At 39.1% G+C, this 17,336-nt stretch overlaps 1 protein-coding gene across 1 annotated transcript in view; it reads right to left on the bottom strand.

Annotated features, from left to right (window-relative positions):
- The window catches only part of LOC6497632 (G protein-coupled receptor kinase 1), a 213,302-nt gene that overhangs the window by 147,685 nt on the left and 48,281 nt on the right, over positions 1-17,336 (bottom strand). The window contains 1 exon segment of the mRNA XM_044716065.1: positions 17,240-17,314. Coding sequence (XP_044572000.1) covers positions 17,240-17,314 — 75 coding nt within the window.

The following is a 17,336-nucleotide window of genomic DNA, read 5'->3' as shown; positions in this document are numbered from 1 at the left end:
GCACCACTAACCATACAACCTATAGACATGGATGGATGCAAAAATTTCTTGTGACAGGCTTCAGCAGGCCCCAGAAGGAACTCTCATTCTTACGCTCATTTTTACGCTCATAATCTTATTGAACTTTTTTGGTTGTTTAGTAGCAAAGAAGCGCATCATCAAGAAGGCTTTTCCGCGGTTAAAATGATCTTTATATGTATGAGTGCTCACACATTTATATACAAGGTTTTATGTGTGTGCGTTTAACTTCGAAATAAATTTTGGATTTTTGTAACTTTTCAGGATAGCTATCTTAAGAAATTGGGAGTATTCATTGTTATTTAACTATGAAAAAATTGTATTATATGTTGTATTATAATTTTTAATATTAGGTAGTCAAAAAAGTCTTGCGGTATTTTCGCCAGTTGGCGCTGAAAGCGCGTAGTTCTTGTTTTATTCGTCGCATCAGGTCATGCTATACCTTTTTGGAAAGCTCATTTCACGAGCTAACACGTGTTTGATTGATTGTCTTTTCTTTAAGTCGTTCGTGAGTTATAGCGTCGCAATCATGGAGAAAAATAAACAAAAATACAAAATAAATAAATAATAAAGGCAAAAATGCATCTCAAGCCGCCAATAAAATTTGTGCAGTTTATGGACCCGATACAGTTTCCATTTCCACCGCACAACGGTGGCTTCAACGTTCTGGTGTAGAGGTGGTCGAAGATGCGCCACGCTTCGGAAGGCCTGTCGTCGAAAGAGCTGGGCATGAGTCATCAAACCGTTATAAACCATTTGAAGAAGCTTGGAGTCACTAAGAAGCTCGATGTATGGGTGCCACACGAATTGACGCAAAAAAAAATCTTTGACCGTATCAACGCATGCAAATCGCATCTAAATCGCAACAAAATCGACCCGTTTTTGAAGAGTATGGTGACTGCGATGAAAAGTGGGTCACTTACGATAAAGCAGTAAAGCGGCCAGACGGTGACCAAGCCTGGATTGACGGTCAGGAAGGTTCTTCTGTGTGTTTGGTGGGATTGGCAGGGAATAATCCACTATGAGCTGCTCACCTAAGGCCAAACGCTCAATTCAGACCTGTAATGCCAACAACTGGACCGCATGAAGACAGCACTCATGCAGAAGAGGCCATCTTGAACGAGAGATGCCGAATTTTCTTCCACCAAGGACAACGCCAGGCCACACACATCTTTAGTGACGCGCCAGCTCGTATGGGAGGTTCTTTTGCATCCACCGTATAGTCCGGATCTCGCACCAAGTGATTACCACCGGTTTCTGTCGAACGCCTGTCAGAACGGTAGTCTGAAGTTGGCCACAAGAGAGTCCTGTGAAAATTGGCTCTCCGAGTTTTTTTGAAAACCTTATATTTCAGCATACCTTTTATACATATTTAGGAATACGATTAGGTGGCAGCAGTAAAATGCTTTATATATTATATATATTTACGAAATTACGAAGTAAGAAAAAATGAAAACAATTGTTCTGGGCTCATATATGTTAACGAATTAAAATCGATATATTAAGGTAGGAAAAATCAGCTGTTTTTGTATATTCTCACTCCAATAAAAAATATCCATCAGAACACCAGTATGGTGAAAACTTAAAAGCAGTCGACTGAAATACACCCTGTTTCTATATATGTGAAAAAAATTGTACAGATATCTCTTAATCGTATTCCATAACAAATAAAATATAAGCTGAAATATTAAAAAATAAAATATATTTCCTTTCATCATTAGCCGTATAATGTATACCCCTATTTTCTTAGGGTAGCATGCCTGTAAAGTTACAAAAATCAAAAATTTTAGCTGACCTCGCACACATGAACCCGTGTATGTGAATGTGTGAGCACGCATACATATAATACCAGTTTAACCGCGGAAGAACTTTCTTAATGATGCGCTCCTCTGCGACTGAACAACCAAAAAAGTTCAATGAGATTATGAGCGTGAAAATGAGGGTAAGAATGAGAGTAAGATTCCCTCTGCGGCCTGGTGGGTCCTTTCGCAAGAATTTTTTCGTTGTATGAAATGAAAATGCGTCCATTTTCGTTGTATGAAATGTTGTATGGTTGGTCTATATGTTGTATGGTTAGTCATAATAGTGTCAAGATGTGCATGTCACCCTCAGAACAAGTTCCCTCAGAAAAGAGCTTAGAATAAAATCCTGGATCTTGACCACAGTTTTTGAAAATATAATTTTATATTTTATAAAAAAAAAATATTTTCGGAATAATTTTTTTAGCGTGTTCGATGCTTCCCGGTTTCGTAAAAGCCTTTGAAACTGTCGCCTGCCTTTGGGTCACTCTTCCTTCCTCAGAGAATAATTTGATCGCGAACGGCCTATGGGCAGCAAAATTTTCCGTCACCTCCAGCTTTTACTTTCTCCTTCGCCCTAAGGGCTCCGCAAGATCCATGCCAACGTGGTCGGGCCTATTGCAAAACACTATTAAAGCCTCTAGCTAACCTCACTGACCTACCCTCACCTACGCCTGCACTCGCTGTTCTACGATTACGACTGGCTAGACAAAAGTCGACATCCCCGCTACGGAGTCTCGTGCTCCGCAATGGTTTCCATGATAGTTCTCCTCACCGTTTCCTCGGCACTTTGTACTCGGCGTATTTTTTGGCACGTATAACGTTTTTTTTTTTCCTTGCGACGAATACGTTTTTCCTCTCTTTCAATCCTCTTGCTTAGCCGTCGGAGGTTTAGAGCCTAGATGTCTGTCCCGCTATGTCCCCGTCATTCCTAGAAACTCCGCAAGGCCTTAAGGGTATATTCCCCGGATATTCACCATTGCTGATATCTCTTCCGGGTCTGTCTGATAACTCCTTCACCCATCACGTGACCCAGATATCTAACGGATTGTACACAGAAGTGACTCTTCTCGACGTTTAATGTCAGCCCTACCTGTCGGATGTTTTCTGCTACCGTCGTAAGGACTGCCATATACGACTCAAAGGAATTTGGTACGACTAGTAAGTCGTCCAAATAGACGAAAACTTTGTTCCGCAGTGAGGCCGTAATGACCTTATCAATGAATCGTGTCATCGTCTGCGATGCGTTGGACAATCCGAAAGGCATCACTGAAAACGGGAACAGAGGCCTACTGCTATGGTGAAAGCTGAAAGCTGTATCGCATCACTCTGTGGTAGAGGATTTTCATCTTCCTCCGTGAAACTATTCAGCTTTCTGCAATCCAAATACAGTCGGACCTTGCCTGACTTTTGGACAAAAACCACTGGAGACGACACGCGCTCTCAGACTCCTCGATTACTCTTAATTCAACATCCGTTCAACCTCCTCATATAGCAGTACCTCCACCGGTAGGGAGACGGGAAAGTCCGTCTGCTTGGCATCCCGGATTGGCATCCCCCACAGATGGGTCTGAGGCTGATCAGATGGGTCTGGCCTAGTCCTATCTTTGCAAGGGACGGAAATGGCTCTACTATCACTCTCAACCTATCTTGCTGTGCTGCCGTTAACTCGAGACTAACTGACACCTCACTAACTTGGAAACTCCGTCGGCAGAAGCCCAAAACTGTTCTACAAAGTCGATGCCCAAATATAAATCCCGACTAAATGTGGACACCAAGTATAGACTTTGACTTCTACCTCGGTCCATAAATTTTATCTCGGTTGCCACCTGGCATATCGGTTGCTATCGGTGTCCGTCGGCTGTATTTACAAACGATCCTTTTCGCTTGAAATCCGCTCCGCTTCTGATAAATCTCTCTGCTAACCTGCCTCCCAAAATGCTAATTAATGTCCTGTGTCCAGCAACCCTAGGACTTTCTCTCCTACAAATACACTTTAGCAAACAGTCGCTTGTCCGAATCCTTGCATCTAATTGCTTCAATTTTTTCAACGACTGCCAATATAATTTCAACCTTTTCGTATGTCTAGATCTTTTTTCTGATTAATTTCCAATTTCTTACTTCCTATTAATTCATGTTCCTCTCTGTCTACTTCCTATTTGAACACGCTGAGTCGGACGGTCTTCCACATTCACTCTCCCGTTTTTTTATAAATATTAACCATCCATTACTAACCATTAACTCTACATCCGAAACAAAGGAAAGCTCCCAGCCCGTCCATCAATGTTCTATCGCGTCGTAAAACGTGTCGAAATCTTCCTTCTCGCGATGCTTTTTATCCCTGATAGCTTCGCATATGTCCACATCCGACAGGACTATCGCGGAAGTGGTTCCTGAGAGCATCACATAACTCGCCCCATCTCATGCTCCTATTCGCTTTATGGAAGCGCTAACTAAAATCTGCGGCCTCTAATCGATAGATGAAGTTGGTCTATAGTCATGCCATTTGGACTTCCGCTAAACCTGATCTTTCAGCTATTTAGAATACGAGTAAGTCCAACCTTGTCGGGACGATATGCTTAGCTTGTTGATCCTTGCTGTTCTTATGAATATCCCCTTGGTCTCGTATCCCTCTCTCGTTATCCGAGTGGTCGCTAGGCTATTCGTTTCGCCCTAATGTCCTGTAAGCTGTTTCTTCTATTTACCTCTGAGCCTGTGCTTTTTGCTGAAACAACATCTCCATCTGAGCTGACAGTTGTTCTAACAGTGTTGATTGCATGACTTGAACCGACTGGGACACCATTGAGCCTACTTCTGCATACTACCTAGGGACTTTGCTTGAGAACATACCTGGCTTGTACCACCCGGTGAATCGGCCCTACGAATCTGCTGGCTTGTACCTGCCGAAGACATTTCGTTCGTCATTTAAGGTTTTTTAAAACACATAACCTTGCAAGTGGACAAGCTGCCTTCGTGTGGGCAGTGGAGACCAAATGTGGACACGTGTTGTGGAACTCATGTCCTCATTTGCTTCTGGGCATCCCTGTTGCCATCTTTTCATTGCATAACATGCATACTGGCACCTTTTGAGGTATTACTGCCCCCTTCTCTGCTACTGCTGTGTTCATTATAATGTCGCTATTTTCTAAACTTCTAAAATACTAACACTTAATTACGCTAAAAAGTCGGCTTCTCCCTCTACAGACCGCGGAATCTCCACCAATTCAGAGTCTCGTGCTCGGCAATGGTTTCCGGGATAGTTCTCCTCACCTGTCGCTGGGCTGCCAACTCCTGTCACTATTTCCCTTATCGATGTTTTTTTCCTATCGACGTTGCCACTGTGCCTCCATAACAACCTGCCTCTGTTACAAAGTCAAATTTGAAAAATTTCAAAAAGTTTTTATAAATTTTCATTTATGAATATTTTTCAAACGGGAGGAGGACATTTCAAAATATTTATGGGCATTTGATCGATTACACACTTTGTTTGCAAAAAATAGCATTTCACCCGACCCAACTTCTCGTAGCTTTTTTTTTTTTTTTTTTTTATTAAACTTTGCTTTTATTTATTGGATCTTCTCTTAATTTTGAGACTAACAATAAGTTTTCAAATCTTAACATTAACATTTAACTAACAGTAGACTAAGACTGCATTCTGGTTGCACGTTCCTCAAGACGGTCGCTGGGTGGGTAGGTCATTCCGACGAAGTCGTGATTGGTTACTCAACCTTGTTAGACCTCTCGCCAAGGTGGTTAGGGTGCGACAATAGCTTGCTAAAGTACTTTTCCTTCTGTTCTGCGATCACATCTTTGACTGGAAGAATGTTTAAGTCGCGATGTATGTTTTCGTTGCGAACGTACCAAGGTGCCCCGGTGATTGTTCTCAAGATCTTCGACTGAGCTCGCTGGACTATGTCATATTGCTATTGCTGGCATTCCCCCATAACTGGGAGCCGTACATCCATATAGGTTTAAGTACCGAGTTATACAGCAGACTTTATATTCAAGGCAAAGGGGAGACCGAGCGTTGATAAGCCAATGAAGGCTGCTGGCTTTTAGCTTTAGGTGGGTCTTTTAGCTTCTATGTGCCGACGCCATGTGAGTCTTCTATCGAGGTGTACTCCTAGATATGTTACCTCGTTTGCTTGCGGGAGTAGGGTGTTGTTTAGCGTAAGGGGCGGGCAGTTTTGCCTATTCAAGGTGAACGTAACGTGCTTGCATTTTGTTCGTTTACTTTAATTCGCCAGTCTGATAGCCATTTTTCAACATCCACCAGATGAAGAGCTAGCTGCGCGGTTGCTTGCATCGGGCATTTTGAGCGGCTAAGAATAGCTGTATCATCAGCAAACGTAGATGTTGTTAATCGTGTGCTTGTCGGGATGTCTGCTGTGTAGAGAACGTATAATGTTGGTCGAGTACGCTTCCTTGAGGAACTCCAGCTCCAACAGTGAATTCGTCAGATATATCAGTGTTGCACCTCACAGCAAATTTTCTGTCGTAGAGGTAAGACTCTAAAAGCTTGTGGGTATTACAAGGGAGCATTGTCTTGATTTTGTACATTAGACCTTCTAGCCAGACTCTATCAAATGCTTGAGAGACATCTAGAAATATTGCGGTACAGTACTCGCGTTTTTCGAATGCATTCCGAATTTCTGCTGTTATCCGGTTGACCTGCTCAATTGTACCGTGCTTTTCACGAAACCCAAACTGATGTGACGGGATTCCTTCCTGGATCCTTAGGTATGTGTTTATTCGAGTCAGAATGCATTTCTCAAAGAGTTTAGATAAGCATGAAAGTAGGCTTATAGGTCTATACGACGTGGGAATTGTGTGGTCTTTTCCCGGCTTTGCTATCATTATTATAATTGACTTTTTCCATCTCGCTGGAAAGTGGCCAAGTTTTGCGATGGCATTGAAGAGCTGGGTGATAGTGCAGACGGCGCAATATGGAAGCTCAATGATCATTTTGGGAGTTATGAGGTCGCAGCCTGGTGATTTTTTCGGATTTAGTTGGTTTTTGATGATATTAGCGATTTCGTTTGGGCGAAACTCGATTGGTTCATGTTGAAGCTGAGGCTCATATGGTAAAGTCGGCAGAGTAAAGGCACTAGTGGCCGGATTTGGTTGGAAGATATTTTTGAGGTGATTGGCAAACGTGCTGGCTCTGTCTGCATCGCTGCGCGCCCAGCCGCCTGTGGGATTTCTAATAGGCATCACTGTTTCTTTCGGTGAGCTTAGAGTTGGGTGAGCTCTCCATAGTGAGTGTTTTGTACTAGAGTTGACAATTGCTCTATATAGCGGCGGTGGACATAAGCTTCTTCTTGCTGTAGGGCTTTAGTAAGTTGACGTGAGGCATGTCTAAAGCTTTGCTTAGTAGATGGCGATCTGTGGAATTGCCACTCGCGACGTGAACGCCGCTTTTCGAGGACGAGCTGTTCGATTTGTAGATTTGTCTTTTTATTACTTTGTGTATTTATAGTTTGCGATGTTGAGGCTCGAGCTGCAGAGACGAGTACAGACTCAAGTGAATTAACAAAGCTGTCTACGTTGGCTTCATCGTGAGATGAGGACTTAGCTCAATGTGTGAGCTGATATATTTTCTGTACTTAACCCAATTGGTTTTCTGTGAGGTCATTTTAATGGTTGTTCCAATGTTCCTGGATGTCGCAAGTAGAATGAACAGGACAGGCGAGTGATCAGATGAAAGATCCGATAGGCAATTGGCGCTTATCAGATTTTTAGGGATGTTTTTGGTAATCGCAAAGTCTATTAAATCTGGTAGTTTCCTTGGGTCTGCCGGCCAGTATGTTGGTGTGCCAGAAGAAACATAGTCGAGCTTGTTCTTGGCTTTGATAATTGCATTATAGAGCTGCTTTCCTTTTGGAGTCACGAGACGGGATCCCCAGTGTGTGTGCTTGGCATTGTAGTCTCCTGCTGCTATGAAGTGGTCTCCAAGTGTGTTGAAAAACTGCATAAACTCATCTTCAGCTATATTGAAGCGAGGGGGGCAGTATACGGCGGCTAGTGTAAGTTGGTTGCCAGTATTTAGTTGTATATTTATAGATGTGGCCTGTAGGTAGTTTTTAGCAAATTTGTTTTGATAATGGTGCTTTATGCGGCTTCTGATTAGAATTCCAGTCCCACCATGTGCTTTACCATCTGGATGATTTGTTCCGTAGAATGAATATCCTCGTAGTTGAAAATTGTATTTGTTTGTGAGGTGTGTTTCCGAAAGCAGCATTACATCGATGTGGTTGTCGAGTAGGAATTGAGCTAACTCAAGTTTATGTTGCGAAACGCCGTTAGCGTTCCACGTAGATATCCGTAGGAAAGCCATTATTTGGATTGTTGTGAAACAGCATTTGAATCAATAGATTTTGGTTTCGCATTAAATCTTGCATAGTTGTGCGCATAAACGACATAAATTCCGTCAGGCTTTGTTGTAGGCTGCATATCATAGCTTCAAAGTTGCTTTTTGGCTGCTCTGTTGGTTGATGTTGCTGAGCCGTGTTCGGTTCTTGATATGCTGATTGCAGAAATGAGCTTCTTGAGGCATGTGTCGCCGGTCCTGATTTTAAGGCGCTTGCGTATGTCACATTTTTGTCAACGTTAATGGGTCCTAGTGAGGATCTGGCTGCAGTCGAGAAGAAGACTTCAGGGTTTGATCTGGACGCCGTGAACTGTCCATTTTGGGTGCGGGCAGCTATTCCTTTCTGGTGGATGCGACTTTTCAGCTCCTTATAGACTGGGCATCCTCTATAATTAGCAGTGTGATTGCCACCGCAGTTGCCGCACTTTTTCGAGTTGCTGTCATCTTTGCTCGCTGGGCAGTGTGCGGAGTCATGGAGTTCTCCGCAAACTACACACACGGGCGCAGTTTACAGTATGACCTTGTATGGCCATATTCCTGGCAGTTCGCACATTGTACCGGGCCATTGCGTTTGTGCGGTTCCTCAACTGTAATTCTGCGGTGCAGCAGGTACTGAAGATTGTTATATTGGGTGCACTTCGTATTTCTTCAGGAGCTTGGTTTCTGGTTCAAGCTCAACCTTAAAGAGTGGCTGCGGCTTTCTATCCCTGTTAAGGATATTAAAGACTGTCTTGGCGCTAAAACCCTTCTCCTGTAGCGCCTTTTTTAATCTCTGCAGGCGTTACTTCGGGCTCTATGCCTTAAGTACGACTTGCAGGCCCTTGCTGCTTTTTAGAGCTGGTACGTGTAAAAGTTCTTTTTATTCTCGGTAAGATATTTTGATAATACTCTATAGTTATCTTCAGACTTCATTTGAACTTTTGTTTCTTGAATGTTGCCCTTTACAAGGGGTATTATGTGGAAGTTATCCTTACCAATAAGCTCAATAATTTTGTTGACAAGAATATTGGAACTTTTTTCGCGTATATAGATAGGCGGAGGTTTTGGCTTCCTTTTCCCAACTTCAGTGGATTCGACCGCCTCAACCTCATCGGCGTCTGCCAAGATTTTAAATCGGTTTGAGTTAATGGGCGTTTCTTTTGCTACTAGGCTAGCATTGCCACGGGTTATTTTGCGTTTGGATTCGGGGGCTCAGCTTCCTTTTGATTTGGATGTAGCGATCCATGCCAGTCTGCACAGCCGGCTTAATATAGTCATTGTTTTTGTTTTTGTTTTGGTTTTCGGGCAGCGCGGACGTATTACTATTTGCGCTGCTAGCTGATGACGTCGTTAAACGCGCTGTCCGATACAGTTGCGGTTGTTGTTGTTGTTACTGTTGACGTTGTCAAAGAAATTGAGGTGCTAGTTACTGCACTCTTTGGCTGCAGAGACATCGATGGTATCGAGGGGGAGCAGGAACGCGCTCTCTCGCTCTCTACGTTTAAGAATTCGGTCAAGTTGGGGTAATTGACCGAGCTTGATCGGAGCTTGCATGGTTTTCGGTGCTTTAAAAGAGAAGTACGCGTTGTTTCTTTGTACTGAGAGCCGTCTCTCGTCTAGCTCACGTTGACGTTGTGTGCGAACGTCGTTTGAACTCATTGCAGTCGAGGTTGATTTAGTTTGAGTTTTAAGTGTTGTGTTTTATATTAATTAATTAATTAATTAATCAATAATAAACATTAGCGATTTCATCGCAAAAAGCGTCTTTTCGCGTTATTGTAGATTTCTTAGAGCAGTCACTGCACTTTTATGATTTTATTGAATTTTTTTTTCCGGAGCACAATAAAAAAACACGTCTGCATGCGACGACTGCAATCGAAGATTCGTAGCTGTTCTCGTAGCTGCTTAAAAAGATGTCGAACGCTCAAACTGAAACAGTGAATGTGAATGTGTGAGCACGCATACATATAGTTTAACCGCGGAACAACCATCTTGATGATGAGCAAAATGAAAAAGGTCAATGAAATTATGAGCTTAAAAATGAGCGTAAGAATGAGAGAAAGATTCTCTCTCGCAAGAAATTTTTTCGTCCGTTTCGTTTATATAAAATAAGAAGTCTATATTTTGTAAATTAAAATACTCTCTGCAAGGGATATATCCCTTATCTATATTGTCTGGTGACACCAATGTCCCCACTATCTCCAATGCATTGGATGCACAATGCACATTGCAATGTGGTGAATCAAAAGTGTTTTACATTTACGCAAATTTGTCCTAAGCCGAACTACTTTTGGCAATTTTTTGGATAAAATCATCTAATTAAAACAATATTTCATTGGTAAATCACTCATTCAGATTAAACGCACACAGAAAATTTTCAATTCTTCGTCTATTTATGGTGTCTTTATGCGCTAGCTTCGAGCTGCGTGTCTCCACGAACAAAAAGGTCTGTATCTTTCCGATTTAATTTATACATTCTGAAAACTTACTCTTAATTTATTGATAATTTAATTTATTGTGTTTTTTGATACAACAAAAAGTTCCAGTCCATGAAGTGGCCACCACAATCTCGGATATGAAGCCAATTGAAAATTTGTGGAGCTATAATGCTGTATAAATGCATTCATTTTAGCTGTGGGAGAGGGCGAACGACTTATGGTACGCTATTCCCCCTAAAATGGTGACGTTATACCAACAGTATGCCAAATCGCATTGGAGAACTAAACAGGTGAAAGGGCTGTAGACACATTATTAAAAAAATTTAGATACAATTTTTTTTTTAATATATCCACAGTGTAACATCTGACTTTTTGTACAGTTTTCTTTCCATTTTTCGTCTCTTTAAAAAATCATAATAAATGAAAATATCAATAAAAAACGAGTTAGTTTTTCAGAATGCATAAACTAGAACCGAAGATACAGACCATAGAAGTAAGAGTCGGAATTGGTGTTACAGTTTTGCTCGTCAGTGTATGTACCTTTTGGTATATCCAACTCGTCTGCAGTTTTTTTTTGTTTTATATCTGCTCTGCAAAAGGAGCTTATCCAAGCTAAAACGATTGTGTCCTACATGGAAAAAATAAAAGCAGTTTTTAATTTTCCGGCCAAAAAAATAGACAAGCTTTACAGAGATATTTAGGACTAACTTCATACATGCGACGCTTTATCAAGAATTACTCATTGGGCGCCAAGCCACTGACGGATTTGCTAAGAAACAAAAGCGATAAACCAAAGAAAGGAATAGAGCTGAATGAGCAAGAATTATTAGATTTCAGTTTGCTAAAAAATCTTTTAGTCTCAGCACCCGTGCTAAAATTTTTCGATCCGACAGCACATATGGATTCGGCGCCGTGTTGATGCAAAAAGATTTAAAAGATCAGCAGTTCCATCCAGTAGAGTATATAAGTCGCAAAACGAATGATTACAAAGAAATAAAATGCATACGAGTTAGAAGTTTAAGATATACTCGGCCGATTCTTATGAAATTTAGCAGATCGGATTAGGTTGCCCAAAATTAGCGTGGCTTGGCGGGGCCCCCAATAAAATTTGTTTTGGGGACCCTTGAGAAGGGTAAAGATTTGTCACAAAAGAAAAACAAATTCATAAAACTAAAAGAAATAATTATTCATTATAATTATCTATCTAATTTTACGAACAGTTCCATTTAAATATACACTTTTCTTAAGAAAATGACTAACATCGATAACCGATAACCGACATTAAATTTATGGCATTTCCGATCAATCAGTTATATGGCAGCTATAGGATTTAGTCGATCGATACCGGCCGTCCCGACTTATATCAAAAAAAGCTTTACTTAGTTTAACTGATAGACCAGTTTGCGTAGAAAACAGACAGACAGACGGACTCAGGAGGTGATCCTGATCAAGAATATCACTGTGGACGGAAGTCCACGAGGTGACGACCTGCATGCCTAGGCGTGCGCGAGGAAACTCTATATATAGCCGAAGAATTAAAAATTTTCTGAAGGCAACCGATCTAAATGAATGATATACCAATCGAAAGGTATTGTTTCAATTAGATAATTTTTGTCAAAACATATTCCAAAAGTTATTTGGTTTGGGAGAAATTAGGGTGAAAATAAAAAAATTTTTTGGTGCTGGTGGACACATTTAGTCCCCAGATAGAATATTTTTATATATAGAGCTAAATACGCGTCGATTGGTACCTCAATCGACCCTCAATCTGACATTTCATTCAGAAGTTATTCGAAAAATTCGATTTTTCTTCTTCTTCAAAATGAAGCCAGTTGTCGGTTTGTCGGGTTGTCTGTTTGCACTATTTTTTTCTTAAAAATCCTGAAAAAAATTGGAAAATGTTTGTTACTATCATATGAGCAACAATTGTTCTACAACTTTTTGAATACCTTAAGCTTACGTCAAAAAATTAAAAAAACTTTGTTAATGAAAAAATTCATAACTTTATAATTAGGAAAGATATTTAAAAAGAGCTTTACACCGTTGAAATGGTTTTTTAAATATCAATTTCACTTTCTTTGAGACCAAACGTCTATATAGTACAAAAAAAATACACTGAAAATAAACTTTTTTTTTAGGGAAAAAAAATTATTTTTCAAAATTTGCTCGACTGATCCTTTTTATATTGCACGTTTAGATAGCTTTTGAGATGACACAACTTTGATATATCGCTCATATCTGGCAAAATCCGTTAACTCAAGATATATTCCTGTAAGTGCAGCTACCCATTTTTGTACAGCCTCCTGTGAAGCTTGCATTTACTTATACATGTGTGTGTATTTGATTGGCGACTTTGCTTTTTTGGGTCTGCATATATTTGGTCTATACTCTAAAAAATATGGAGTATATCTTTTCAGATTTTAGTTTATTTATTTAAAAATAAAATCCAAATAAAAAAGGGCTTAAAAAAGTAAAACGTAAACATTGACTCAACTTGGACTCGAACCCAGGCCCTCCGTATTAGAACCACGACGCTCTCCACTCGGCTAACCTCGAACTTTGTTGCTTGATGGCAACTTTTGATGTAGTTCTGCTTTATGTTTCAGTGTCTCATGTCTTAATGAGAAGACTCACAAGATTGGTACTTCAACCGACCCGGTCCGACATTTCTTTCAGAAGTTATTCAAGAAATTCGATTTTTACAGTTTTCAAAATGAAGCCAGTGTGTCTGTATTTTTTTCTTGGCAATTTTGAATAAAATTGGAGATTTTTGTTATTGTCATATGAGCAATTATTGTTCTACAACTTTTTGAAAAAGCTGTAAAAATTTAATTTCTTGAATAACTTCTGAAAGAAATGTCGGACGGGTCGGTCGAGGTACCAATCTTGAGGTCCCAAAGAAAAACAAGAAAGGAAAGCTAATTTCGGGCGAAGCCGAAGTTGATATACCCTTGCAGTTGTGCCATTTCCGATCGTTCAGTTATATGGCGGCTATTGGATATAGTTGGCCGATCCCTATGAAATTTGGCCAATAAGATTATTTTGCCCATGGAATCTGTACCAAGTCCCATCTTTCTAACTTAAAAAACACCAAAGTTATGCCAATTCCGATCGTTCTATGACAGCTATAGGATATAGTCGACCCATCCTTATGAAATTTTGTACATAAGATATTTTCAAATATTTCAAAAATAAAATCCAAATAAAAAAAGGGCTTAAAAAGTAAAACATAAACATTGACTCAACTAGGATTAGAACTCAGGCCCTCCCGTGTTAGAAACCACAACGCTCTCCACTCGGCTAATCTCGAACTTCGTTGCTTGATGGCAAATTTTGATGCAATTCTGCTTTGTGTTTCAGTGCCTCATGTCTTAATGAGAAGAAAGCAAAATTTTATGAGTAGAAAGCTTTATATGCATATGCCCCCACTGAGCATATAATGCATATAAATAAAACTCTGATTTACTTAAATTACAGCCACCACCGTTTTGGGCCAAATCATGAGTTAAAAGCTAAAAAAAAAAAACCAGGCAAACCAACTCCGCCAATACTTTTCTAATATTTATTATTTTATATCGCACATCCAAAATAAATTGTTACATTCAATAATTGGTTTAAATAGAAAAACTGGAAAAACGAAATTTCCAGCTTTTTTTATTTTTTTATCTTTGCGCATTTATTTTAGATATAATACATGTTTATTATATGATTGATCGTATATGCCATAACTTTGTTTTTTTTATAAGTTAGAAGGATGGGCTTAGTACAGATTGCATTTTGGGATATCTTATCCGATTTGCAAAATTTTATTAGCATAATTGGCTTAACTTTGTTGTTTTTGAAGCTAGAATGATAGGACTGTCTACGGTTTCGTTTTGGGCAATCTAATCCTATGTTCATAAGAATCGGCCAACTACAACCATAGGATCAAGCTACGCGATAACGTTTGTTTCAGTAAAATCGTACAACAACAACAAGAATAACAACTAAAAGGACTTGGGATGTGCAATTAATTGTGTGTTGTGAAAATAATTTTGACTATAAGTTGTATATCCTATACCTGCCATATAACTGAACGTCGGAAATGGCACAACCTTTCTATTTTTAAAAATGCTTGGGGCTGTTTCCAATATTTTTATTAGAAATTTTGTTGATGGTGAAATTCTCATAGGGATCGGACAACTATATAAGATCCGATATATATAATAATAATATAAGCTTCTGCTTAACTGTAAGGGTATATCAACTTCGGCTCCGCTTAAAGTTAGCTTTCCTTTCTTGTTTTTATACCCTTGCAGAGGGTATTATAATTTTGGTCAAAAAGTGTGCAACGCAGTGAAGGAGACATCTCCGACCCTATAAAGTATATATATTCTGATCAGGATCACCTCCTGAGTCGATATGAGCATGTCCGTCTGTCCGTCTGTCCGTTTCTACGCAAACTAGTCTCTCAGTTTTAAAGCTATCGAGTTGAAACTTTGCACACACCCTTCTTTCCTTTGCAGGCAGTATATAAGTCGGAACGGCCGGGATCGGTCGACTATATCCTATAGCTGCCATATAACTGATTGATCGGAAATGCCATAACTTTGGTGTTTTTTAAGTTAGAGGGTTGGGACTTTCCACACATGTTATATTTGACCAAAATATCTTGTGTACAAAATTTCATAAGGATCGGCCGACTATATCCTATAGCTGTCATAGAACGATCGAAATTGGCATAACTTTGGTGTTTTTTAAGTTAGAAAGATGGAATTTGGTAGAGATTCTATTTTGGAAAAAACAATCTGATTTGTCGAATTTCATAAGGATCGGCCAACTATATCCTATAGCTGCCATATAACTGATTGATCGGAAATGCCATAACTTTGGTGTTTTTTAAGTTAGAAAGATGGGATTTGGTACAGATTCTATTTTGGGAAAAATAATTCGATATGCCAAATTTCATAAGGATCGGCCGACTATATACGATCCGCTACATATCTAATAATTTAAGATGCGTGGCGCCACCTAGCGGACTGCGACTGAACTGCAAGGGTATATAAACTTCGGCTCCGCCCGAAGTTAGCTTTCTTTTCTCGTTTTTTTATAATTTATTATATAGTGGAACTCTCATAAGGATAGGCCTCTCATCTGTTAATTTGTTAAAATAATTTGGTTTCCCACAACTACGAAAAAATGTTGGATTTTAAATACATTTTGGGCAAATTTTTAATTAAAATTTTTAAACTAACCAAATTCCAAAACCTTTGTAAACTAAAAATACGTATAACTTCAGAGCCACTGAAGCTATCGAAAAATTCTTTACGTCTATGGAAAGGTTTTTAATTATTCCACCTTCTAGAATGTCAAAATCTATAGAGTTAAAAAAAAAGAGTTTATCCTTACAATTAAAGTATTGCTACTGTGTGAATCGCCTGTCAAGAGGTTACTTCCATATATATATATTCTATATATAATGCGTTCTGTTTTAAATAATTGAAGATCAATATATACAAAAAAACAACTGATATCATATAAAAAAACCTCTTGACGAGGTAAAGTACCGGTGACGAACCTGCATGCGAAACCCAAAATATCTGATATCAATTTTAGTGACGATAATATGCTACATAGGTGTACAAAATTGCATATAAAAAATATTCTTGTTCGGCACGTGCAAGAAAAACAAAAAAAAAATCAGTCACGTGCCGAACAAGAATATTTTTTATATGCAATTATATATGCAATGCGTTGCACACTTTTGACCAAAATTATAATACCCTCTGCAAGGGTATAAAGATGGGATTTGGTACAGATTCCATTTTCGAAAAATTAATCTGATTTGCCAAATTTTATAAGGATTGGCCGACGATATTCTATAGCTGCTATATAACTGAACGATCGGAAGTAGCATGACTTTTTTTTAAGCTAAAATTTAGAATTAAAATTAGCTGGAAATTTAATCCGATGTGGCAAATTTTATAAGGATCGGCCGATAATATCCTATAGACCCCATATAACTGATTTATCGAAAATGCCATAACTTTGGTGTTTTTTAAGATGCTTGGCTCTTGTAAATTAATTTCATGATTTTTTGTGTGTTCTGGAATACCAAATCCCTAGGAGTCTGACTGCGTTAGTGCAAGAAACGCTTCAATGTCAATGTCTTCGAGGTTAGTTGTAAACTGGAACAGCCCTACAATTCTTAACGTCATCATCCATTGGCAAATAATATGCAATCCTTGTGCAATTTTATGGCTACAAATTAACGAATCTGGACTCTGATTGTCCCTATCCTGTAAACTCCAACCTGACTTCATTTAAAGCATGAGTACAAAAATGGTTTCCAAAATAAGTACACTCTTAAATGTAAATCCAAGCCGCTAGCCAATGGTATTCTCGATCGGCTGAAATCTGATTCCACTTGATAATGCTAAATTCAATTCATTTCTTTTATGTTTACTCTTGTGGCATGCCACTCTTCGGTTAAGCAATGAAATTTACATATTTTTGACTCGAACTAATTCTCTATTTCAGAATTGACAAACTGCGTTACAAATTTAAACTAAACGGGTTATTTATCTTATTGGATTTGTAAATTATATAAAAAATGTCCACGCTTGAACTTTTAAGTGCTTCAAAGTAATACTTACTTCAAACAAATCCACAGGAACTTCATTTTTCAACAAATATTTTTGAACACTCGCAACAGCATCTTTGGAATATTCCTATAATTAAACTTATAAGGCA

Source organism: Drosophila ananassae, chromosome 3R (assembly GCF_017639315.1).
Source record: "Drosophila ananassae strain 14024-0371.13 chromosome 3R, ASM1763931v2, whole genome shotgun sequence".
NCBI classification, from domain to species: domain Eukaryota; kingdom Metazoa; phylum Arthropoda; class Insecta; order Diptera; family Drosophilidae; genus Drosophila; species Drosophila ananassae.
The sequence above is the reverse complement of the archived record's forward strand: the minus strand, read 5'-3'. Positions and strand labels throughout refer to the sequence as shown.